The sequence below is a fragment of the Drosophila kikkawai genome, chromosome X (genome assembly GCF_030179895.1).
Source record: "Drosophila kikkawai strain 14028-0561.14 chromosome X, DkikHiC1v2, whole genome shotgun sequence".
NCBI classification, from domain to species: domain Eukaryota; kingdom Metazoa; phylum Arthropoda; class Insecta; order Diptera; family Drosophilidae; genus Drosophila; species Drosophila kikkawai.
The window spans coordinates 31,111,872-31,122,089 of NC_091733.1; the positions used below are offsets into that span (position 1 = coordinate 31,111,872).

The 10,218-nt window shown below is 45.7% G+C and overlaps 4 protein-coding genes across 4 annotated transcripts; 2 read left to right on the forward strand and 2 right to left on the reverse strand.

Moving 5' to 3' along the window:
- Window positions 1-120: 120 nt before the first annotated feature.
- Window positions 121-2,172, reverse strand: Pis (phosphatidylinositol synthase). Its single transcript, XM_017175262.3, has 5 exons — window positions 1,961-2,172; window positions 1,545-1,679; window positions 1,160-1,313; window positions 941-1,092; window positions 121-882 (listed from the first exon to the last, which is right to left on the reverse strand). The coding sequence occupies exons 1-5, from the start codon at window positions 2,010-2,012 to the stop codon at window positions 707-709; spliced, it is 669 nt and encodes a 222-aa protein (XP_017030751.1). The 5' UTR covers window positions 2,013-2,172; the 3' UTR covers window positions 121-706.
- Window positions 2,173-2,475: 303 nt separating this feature from the next.
- On the forward strand, window positions 2,476-3,927 carry Hap40 (Huntingtin-associated protein 40 kDa). Its single transcript, XM_017175343.3, has 2 exons — window positions 2,476-2,735; window positions 2,805-3,927. The coding sequence occupies exons 1-2, from the start codon at window positions 2,641-2,643 to the stop codon at window positions 3,661-3,663; spliced, it is 954 nt and encodes a 317-aa protein (XP_017030832.1). The 5' UTR covers window positions 2,476-2,640; the 3' UTR covers window positions 3,664-3,927.
- Window positions 3,928-4,085: 158 nt separating this feature from the next.
- Window positions 4,086-8,362, reverse strand: LOC108080538 (ATP-binding cassette sub-family F member 2). The gene is made up of 4 exons (XM_017175341.3): window positions 8,158-8,362; window positions 5,706-6,896; window positions 5,104-5,640; window positions 4,086-5,045 (listed from the first exon to the last, which is right to left on the reverse strand). Exons 2-4 carry the CDS (start codon window positions 6,870-6,872, stop codon window positions 4,914-4,916), a joined length of 1,836 nt encoding a protein of 611 aa, XP_017030830.1. The 5' UTR covers window positions 6,873-6,896; window positions 8,158-8,362; the 3' UTR covers window positions 4,086-4,913.
- Window positions 8,363-8,831: 469 nt separating this feature from the next.
- On the forward strand, window positions 8,832-10,092 carry LOC108080539 (uncharacterized). Its single transcript, XM_017175342.3, has 2 exons — window positions 8,832-9,288; window positions 9,346-10,092. The coding sequence occupies exons 1-2, from the start codon at window positions 8,956-8,958 to the stop codon at window positions 9,970-9,972; spliced, it is 960 nt and encodes a 319-aa protein (XP_017030831.1). The 5' UTR covers window positions 8,832-8,955; the 3' UTR covers window positions 9,973-10,092.
- Window positions 10,093-10,218: the final 126 nt, after the last annotated feature.

Below are 10,218 nucleotides of genomic sequence, written 5' to 3' on the forward strand. Positions count from 1 at the left end.
AAAACCTTTAGAAAGAAAGAAGAAATTATGATCCCAACAACATGTGCATTTCCAGGCCACAAAAAAACTTTAGAAGCCAAGGCTCCTAATTTAAAATAATTAATAAAATATTTGAAATAATCCATTAACACATCCATTTATCGTTTATTTCCTGCAGGTCTCCAATTACATTTGTTTTTGTTTTTGTTTATGCTTACGATTAGAAATACACATTAGTTACATTGAGAGAGTTGCGTCTGACAATTGCTGTTGGGAAGGAGGTCTTGAATCGAACAAAATGAGATATATATCTTGGAAATATACAGCCTGTATATATATATATATGTATATATATGTAAAATATATAATGTGTAACACAGAAATGTATTTAAACTAAAGGCAAAATAAATATACTAAGACTATTCAAATTCATTTCTGTGTTTCCTGGAACGAATCGCTTTAATTTCTTGCATTTTTCAATTCAAAATAATTGCTGCTTTCCGTAAATAATTAAAACAAAATACAAAATAAAGTCAACAATCCTTGCAATAGCGCATAAAAATAGTTTTTAAATTCTACTAACACACACACGTCCTATTTGGTTGCCTAAAGCCCTTCATCTCATCTCACATCATCCCATCTCTGATCTCTGCGTCCTCTCTTAAGGTTTCTTTTTCTGTTTTTTTTGGAATCAAAAGATTTTCTTTCGCTGGAAGTTCAAAGATTTTTACTCCAGCTTTTTGCCCGGCTCCGCCTTCTGTCGCTTCTCCTGCCGCTCGCGTACATCCACGGCGGCCAGATCGATGCCCGCCACATAGGCATGCATCACCGAGATCAGAGCCTTGAGCACGGCAAAGGGGCCCGTGAGGAAGGCGAGTATCTTGAAGAGCGAGGCTCCAAATACTGCAAAAGTTATCAAAAATTGAAGTTACTTCCCGGGGAATACGATCAAGTGACTCACTCAGCGGTCCGTAGGTGAAATGCAAAAGATACAGGCACACGTAGAACAACTCATTGACGCAGCACATAAAGGTGAGTATGTCCTTCTGATAGTACAGCCGCATTATAAAGTTCTCGTTGACCTTGTGCGAGCTGCGACCCACCACAACGCTCCTGTTTCGGTAGAAGAAGAAACATGTTGCATTAATTATCCAGGAAGTAGGATATGGAGGATACCTACGTCTGCATGAACAGCCAATGGCAGGCCACATCGATGGCAATGGACAGCTGGAACCAGAACATGTAACGGGGATAGAAGTAGGCCAGGGTGACCAGCAGGCCAGTGGTGCCGCATCTATCGGTCAACTGATCCAGCATGGCACCAAAGCGAGTGCCTAGAGAGGGAGAGAAAGGTGAGTATGTATTAGAAGTTTAAAATCGGAAACTATATGGAAAAACTTCCGAGGCACTACGTCATCGGACCGTGACCATATCGGTGCTCGCCAATAGCTGAATATATGTATATATCGGCAGATAACAAGCGATAGAGCAGGGCGGGGGCTCACGTAGGCGGCCAAAGTGCAAACAGATAGACACTTAGGGTAGGGAATCATGATTGTTCTTACTCTGATTGAAGGCCCGGGCGGCATGTCCATCGACGGCGTCCAGCAAGGCGGAGGTTACATAACACCAGCCGGAGATCACATAGTTGGTGGACATGAACCAGAAGGCGATCAAGGCCAAAACGATGCGGGCATAGCCTGTGGGAAAAAAATCAATTATAAACATCGATAACCAAGAGGAGGAGGAGGAGGAGGAACAGAAGAAGGGGCAGGGGGGGTTTCTTGCCGGGGTGTCGCTTGCCCCTTGACTTTGACTGGGGCTTCCAGGTTGTCAGGAACGCCGCACACCCAACTAATCCAATTATACAAATGGCAAAGTGTGTATGTTTGTGTGGGTTTGTGGCCCATAAATCAACATATTCGATTTGTTTACCCCTCCGAAATCTATTCGACAAAAACATACAACAAAAACAACTCACCGATCAAATTTGGCACAAAAATGAAAACGTTGTCATGCTCGGCTATGGCCATATTGTGTCCTGTGCCGCTGCTGCTTGGTGCGGGGATGGGATGTGTGTTGGTATTCTTAAATTCCGCCTTAAAATTGCTGAATTTCCGGAATGTGAGCGCTGCTCCAAAAAAAAATTGCGACCTTTTCTGCGATGTATCTGTGCCGGTGTGACCAGCACAAAAGACAGCATATATATAGTGGGACCAGACTATGGCAAGTAAGCCATGGATACAATTAGACATGGATCATGGTGTAAGCTTTGGCTGAAAACATTAAGGGAATTCTTTTACTTGTATTTCTATAAAGCCAACTAAATGTTTTTATATATGCCCTGCAATTAAATTATAAATTATTAGGCGATTTAAAATCAGGCTAAATATGATTTTTTTTAATAACAAACAAATAATACTGCATCTTTTTTCCAATTGGACTTTATGGGCCACCGCTGTTAGTGTGTCTTTTTGGCTTTATTAAAATCTGGTCACACCCCGACTGGCCCCCAATAAACAAAACATTACAAACTTTTACATTTAACACAATTTCCTCTCAAAAAAAACACAAAGAAACCCCTGGGCATATAGAAATATTGAGAATATTGAGGTATTTGCCATATAACCGGCTTCGGCAAGAGCGGCAGGAGCCACCAAGATGGAGCAAGGGGCCGGGGCTGTGAGTGCCAGTTTGGAGCAATACTTGAGAGCTTCCAGCAAGATCAAAAAGTTCGAGCGAGCCGGCTTCTTCAAGTGAGTTTCCCTGAGAAAACTCAAGAAGAAGTATCCAACCATGATTCATTACCCATAATTCATTTTCAGACGCTTTGCCCCCAGCGTCGGTGACGTTCAGGCGGATTTCCAGCGGCTGGCCTACAGCTTCGAGGAGGCTGGCATCCTGCAGTACGCGGCCATGTGCCACATTGGCTATGCCAAATGCGAGTCATATGGTGGGGCGCCACAGCGCGAGTCGGAGGCCTATTTGCGGGCAGCCCGATCATTTCTGCGGGCCCACAACGAGACCGGGCGTCTGCATCTGCGCACCCGGCACTCGGGCTTCCGGGAGGGAGCACTACACTGCTACCATCGGGCTGCCGAGCGGGCCGTCGATGGCTGTGTCTTCAAGGCGGCCATTTTACGTGAACTGAAGCAGCTCCAGCGGCAGTTGGACAGCACCAGCAGCTTTGCCTCGCCCACCCACCAAATTCACGATCTGGAAACCAGTGCCGAGGCATCCGGACAGCGGGGCGACTACCGGAGCGCCCTGCAGCACTATGATGACATTGTGGACAATGTGTATGAGCGGCGCGGTGCTCGCATGTATGGCGAGCTGCTGCGACGCGTGGAAGTGCTGCGTCTGCTGCTTCTGGTTCACCTGAATCTGCCGCCCGCCCGCCAATCGCCTGCGCACATTAAGCTAATCGAGCACTACTATAGCCTGGCACAGTTCGAATCGTGTAGCGACGACGATGGTGGAGCGTCGTCGGTGGAGCGACCGGGCGCCTTTGTGCCATCGCAGCAGCAATATGCGCTGGCAGAGATTGCCTGCGCCTGGGTGGAGCGCAAAATGTGCGACCTGAAGCATCTGCTACGTGATTTTGCCACCGAATTTGGGGCCCTCAGCGGGGCGGAACGGCAGCTGCTCCGAGTGATGCACGCGGATCTGGCCAGGAGCTACTAGACCACACGAGAAATCCGTGTAACTATCGCTAAGTGTAACCAAGTCTACCAACTAACTAACCTTTGAACGTGCCTACGCGCAGCAGAAAACAAAAAACAGAAGAAAAAGACGACGACGAGGAGAATGAGAAGAGTGAAAGCGCAATAAACGAAACGAAGAGGGAACCATGTACGCAATAAATTATGTTTAACCATTTGAGCACACACGATTTGATGGGAATTGTACAATAAATAAAGGGAATCCGGATTGGGAGTGAGTGGTGTATATAGTGGATATTACTTCTGGGTTGGATTAGGTAAAGGTAAGCAATTTCAATCGAATCCTCACTAGAAACTTGAGGTATTAAAGGGGGGTAAGCATTTACCTTTCAAATTTTGTTGTGGCACAACTGTGGCTAAAGTAAGTAAACAATTTTGTGTTAATTCGGTTTGGTCATTTAATTTGTTTATTATTTTTGTATTACCTTTGTCAAGCAATTCTTTCGTGTTTCTCAATTAAGTTATCTAATTAATACGATATTTTGGCTCTGCACTTTTGTTACAATTCCAATTTGTTCAAATATAACCTATCATAATATCATCCGTGTGTGTTCCGTCATACATACATTGTATATTCCATGAAATATCCAGCTTTTTATCGTTTTCGAAATATTAAATCTCTCGCACACACACGACAAGCGTCTCTCCTGGGAGGGCAGTTGTTATAGCGAACATTTTCAGAACATTTTCAATTATCATATTATTGTATTGTAGCTTTAATTGTTTAATATATGTGTATATATATTATAAGGCGTAAATAAATTACAAAAAAATAAAATATACCTTTTATATAATATGTTTTTTATATGAAACCTAGCGAAGAATTAAACGAAATTACATAAGCGCAAGATCACAAGCTGTTTGTAGTTGTTTGTTGGTTGGTAGTTCCTCCTGTTTTTTTGTTGATAACTATTATATTATTATTATATATGTACCTTTTAATTTTATTTTTTTTAATTCGACACATAAAAAGAAAAAAATTCAGCTAAAATTTGTGTGTGTTTCTCCCCGTTTGTTGTTGTGGTTTTGCTTTGTTTATTGTTTGCGGATGCTGTGTTACTGCGTAATTTGGTGAAAACTCAAGACTAATTTCAACGGGTGGGCAGGGGGGAGAGGTCAATGATAGTTGCCTGAATGTCTCTCTGTGTGTATGTGTTTGTTGTGTTTGTTGTGTGTGTGGTGTAAGCCTGGTTACTAACTCTAGGATAGCATCTACTTTCCCGCCTTGGCCTTCTTCTCGTTCTCGGAGGTGATCTTATTCTTCAAATGATCCTTGTAGTCCAGAATGCCGCCCTTCCACTTGGTCACCGTCTCCTTCTCGCACACCCAGATCTCCTCGGCCACCTGAAAGAGTTTTTTAAGAGTTATTCAAAGAACATAAATAGGCTATAGATCAGCTTACCTGATTGATCAGACGGAAATCGTGACTAACTAACACCATGCCGCCATCGAAATCGTTAATCGCATCGGCTAGGGCATCGATCGTCTCCATGTCCAAGTGATTGGTCGGCTCGTCCAGCAGCAGCAGATGCGGCACCTGCCAGGCCAGCCAGGCAAAGACAACGCGACACCTTTGGCCATCGGACAGCTGACGGATGGGACAGACCTGTTGGCGACCGGTGAGGCCATAGCGACCGATTATCTTGCGCATCTCCTCCTTCTCCTTGACATCGGGAAAGGCGCGCATCATGTACTCCAGCGGACTGGCATCCAGATCGAGCAGTTCGTGCAGATGCTGGTGATAGCGGGCGATGCGCAGATGAGAGTTCTTGCGTATCATACCGGAGGTGGGCACCAGATCACCATACAAAAGCTTAAGCAGGGTGGACTTGCCGGCACCATTGGGTCCCACCAGGGCGAGACGTGTGTCCAGATCGATACCAAACTCTAGATTCTTGTAGATCCAAGGCGTTTCATCGTTGTAACGGAAGTTTACGTTCTGCAATTGACATTTTTGGAAAGGATTCTCTTTTGATTTTCAAAAGAAAAAAAGGAATTTCTTACCTGCACCATGATCACAGGCGGCGGCACCTTGCCGCACGATGGGAAGTAAAAGTTAAGCACCTTGTCGTCCGATACCTTCTCCGTCAGTCCCTGGGCAACCATTTTAGCCAGTGTCTTTTCCTTGGACTGAGCCTGTCGCGCCAGCTTGGCAGAACCGTGACCAAACCGGGCGATATAGTTCTTCATGTGCGATATCTGATCCTGCTCCCAGTTGTACTGCTTCATCTGGTTCTCCAGCAGCTCCATGCGAGTGCGCACAAAGGCCTCGTAGTTGCCCGTATAGTATTTGAGGCGCTTGCTCGTCAGGTGAATGATGTTCGTGCAGACGCCGTTAAGGAAATCCTGCGAATGCGAAATGAGCACCAGGATGCGCTTATATGTCTTAAGCTCCTCCTCCAGCCACACGCAAGCATCCAGATCCAAGTGATTCGTCGGCTCATCCAGCAACAGCAGATGGGGTTTTACGAAGAGGGCGCGGGCCAGGGCGATGCGCATGCGCCAACCGCCAGAGAAGTCCTTGGCCTGTTTCTGTTGCATGGCCTTGTCGAAACCCAGACCGTGCAGGATGCGGGCAGCCTTGACCTCGGCAAGATCGGCGGACATATCATCGAGCCGTTCATAGATATCGATCAGCTGCTCCTGCGCATCGTCCTCCTCGCTCATGGCCAGCTCCTCGGCTAGCTTTTCCAGCTTAATACGCTCCTCATCTACCTCCATGACGCACTGAAGGGCACTCTTCGAACTGGCCGGTATCTCGCGCGTTAAATGGAAGATATCAATGTGCGGTGGTATGGGCACTTCGCGTCCACCGAGCACAGCCAGCAGCGAGGATTTACCGCATCCGTTTAGGCCAATTAGACCGTATCGCCGACCGCAATTCAACTCGAGCATGGTGTCCTGCAGCAGCTCAGAGCCAAAGAACGTGATCGAGAAGTTGGCGATCTTGACATCACGCGAACGTGGATGCACCGCCAGCGATCCGGTACAGGAGCGAGCCTCAGCACTGATCCGTGCCTCCTCCTCCAGCTTGGCGCATAGCTTCTCCTCCTCGGTCAGTTCGCGTTCCGGCTGCCCGTTGGCCTTCTTCGTGGATGGTATCTGTTGGATCTTCTTGTTCCGAGCATCCTTCTTGCGCTGCGCGTCGCGTTTCTTGGCGTCGGATGGCATTCTTCTTAAATTTTTTATTAAGGGCTGCAAATGAGAGACAGTTATTACTTTAGAGAGGTTTTTTTTGGCATTAGTGTGGAAAATTCTACCAATCCTAGCGCGCAAGGTAGGCTCTGGATTCTATTAATCCTAATTCAAGGCGAATTTCCATAAGAAAACCCAACAGTTGGCATTATATTACTGCATTATAGTTTGCAATCAATTATTTTGGGAATAAAAACAAATGTAAGCGAAGTCTAACTTAAAATAACCATGCAAGATAAATAATTAAGTAGAAATCCATGGTTTGTGCTATTCAAAGGGAATAGGGTTAAAAGCACCTCGATAAGGTGGCACCGGAAGACGTTTCAAGTCTGTTGTGGTTTTCTCCTTATCTACAAAAGCTACAACATAGTTCCCCGGCTAGACATTATTTATTATTATTTTATTTTACCTCTTGGAGATAAAAACAAAAAAATATATATATATTTTTACAGGTTTTTTCTAGAAAACCTTCAAAATTCTTGGAATTTGGAGAGAGAGAAAAAAAAATTGCGATAATCTCTCAGTTGCTATGGGCAAGAGAGGAGGCGAGAGCGAGAGAGCAGCAGGATCACATGTGAGAACACCTGAATGAGCGCGTGCTGTCTGCTTTTAGGCGCATCTCCTGCCACAAACAGATGTTCGCACACACGCTGCCTCGTACACACACACACATATATAAAAAAAACTAACAGAGCAGAGCGCAGCACAACTGTTTCAACAAAAAATTTGGTGAACTAAATTTTAAAATTAGACAGCGTCAGCAAAAATTCAAAAATTTCCACTGTGCGCCGCTCTCTCCTCGCTCGTGTTCTTCCTCTTGCCCTCTCCCTCGCTTTGCCGCACACTTTTTCACACACTTTTTGTTGCCGAGGGAATACTTGGCGGCCTCCTCGCGTCTGGCGGGGATGTCTGAATGGACACTGACTCATCTTGGGATACCCTGTACAAAGGAATCACCTTGAGACGCGGGGAAATGGCGGGGAAAATGAAAAGAAAAAAGAAAACTGCAACACACGATCTGCCACCTCGCTCTCGTTCTTTTGTTCAGGCGCTCTTTTCACTCTCTCAGCCGCCTGCCAACCCCCTCCTTCTCGCTCACTCCAACGCACACTTGATGTTACAACACGCACACACACGCGATTTGGGACTCGACACGACTCGCAGAAACGGAAAATTGCATGTGTATTGGCGCTGCGCACATTATTGAATTTTCCACGGCGAGAGAAGAGATGACATGACTGCCGCCTGTGCAATTACTCACCTTCGAGGGGACCTGGTTAATAAATAAGAAAGTGTCGCGCACAGGAGTCTGGTGAGCTGGTTGGGTGACGTCTAACGCTAGTTACGATATGTAACTGCTCGGATCGGAGGGGAACTGATCGGATCGGATCGCACACACGCACGCACGGAGCAGCTGCTGTGCTGCCGTTTCGGTAGAAAAAGAGAGAGACGACTGAGCTGAACGGGATGGGACTGTCTCCACGTGTTCGCGGCAGTGGTGTCATTTCCTCTCTTTTCCCGTCAGATTTGGCTTTTTTGCGTGCGTTTGCGGAAAAGTTTGAAAAGAGCTATCTTTTTTTAGCAGTTTTTTTTTTTATTTATAATAATCTGTGATTCCTTAAAGTTATTTTCAAGTACAAATCCTGTGTTTCTTTATCTTCTCTTCTTTCCAGTCAGATTTGGCATTTTTGCGTGCGTTTGGGGAAAAAATTTGAAAACAGCTCTCTTTTTTAGCAGTTTTTTTTTAAATTTATAATAATCTGTGATTCCTTAAAGTTATTTTCAAGTACAAAGCCTGTGTTTTTTAATTTGAAATGTTAACTTTACAAGCTATATACGAACGATATATTCCACAAAAAATAAAAAAAATAATAAAAAAAATACGAACCGATATATATCACGGCCTTTAAAGAAAAACGCGTTAGACCTTCCAACAAAAAAAAAAGCAGCTGGGCACACTAGGTTGATTAAATTAAACAAAATTTTGTTGTCTGTTATTGGTGATTAATTTTGAGTAGCAAGTGGAGAGCGGTGGCCCAAAACAGGCCACAAGTTGGCCATGGCGAAGCTTAGCGATACCAAGATACCGATCACGGACTTCCTGGAGGCGTACCGCCGCCAGCCGTGCCTGTACAACTCGGTTCTGGACACTTACAAGAATCGCATATCCCGTGAGAAGGCCTACGATGCAATAATTAAGGCCCTCAAAATCCCCCAACTGACCGTGGTGGACATCAAGCTGAAGATCAAAAGCGTGCGTACTGTCTACTCCAAGGAGCTGCGCATCTGGATGCGTGAGAAGGAGCTGGGCAGAAGCTATGAGCCCAAGTTGTTCTGGTTCAAGCTGGCGGACTCGTTCCTGCGCTCCGTGTCGCTCTCCCACTGCAAACGGGTGAGTTGCAGTCGTGACCAGTGCCTAAGCAAGTAACTATCTATCCCCCATTCTCAGACCAAGAACATCAAGCCACCTCAAACGCCGGCCAAAACGGAGTCCCTGACGTCGCCGAGCAAATTGCTCTTCACTGCCACGGCGGATATCAGCATGAACGAGGATGCCTTGGAGGAGGAGGATGATGAGGTGCAGGGCGAGGTGGAACCCGAACCAGAGACGGAGGAGCACCCTGGCCCGGAAGAACAGCCGGAGAACACTTGCATTATTTCCCTGGCTTCGGAGAGCGGGCGCTGTGGCAAGACCGAGCTTATTATGGATGATTCCACGCTTTGCTTGGTCGAGTCACAACAACAGCAGCAGCAGCAGCCACAAGCACATCCTCATCTTCATACGAATCCCCATCAACAGCAGCAAACACAACAGCTTCCAGCAACGCATCCAAACGCACGAAAAGTAAAGTACAACAGCGCTGGGCCAGGACTTGACGCTGCCGGAGAGGACGAACTGGTGATCTTTGGCCAGAGCATCGCCTCTCAGCTGCGCACCATCATGGACTCGTATTCCCGGTCTGTGGCCAAGCTGCGCATCCAGCAGGTGCTGTTTGAGGCGGAAACTGGCCAGTTCCAGTCCAGTTCTGATGCCACCACTCCACACATACACATCCAGCAGCCGCACAACTTTTAATCCTTAAAGATCCTAGACTTTAGCTTCCTTGCATGATCAAATTGACCACTAACCTTAGAGAAACTGTAAATATGACATCAAAACTCTAAAAAAAAGTTATTCAATTTTTTTTATCTCTTATATTTTTATGGATTTTACGCATAACATTGTTTTAATTTATAAATAATACATTTAAATTATTGTAATTAAAAAACGGACTTTTTAGCCTGAAAATCGGCCAATGCATTGGCGTTGCCAGACTCCAGC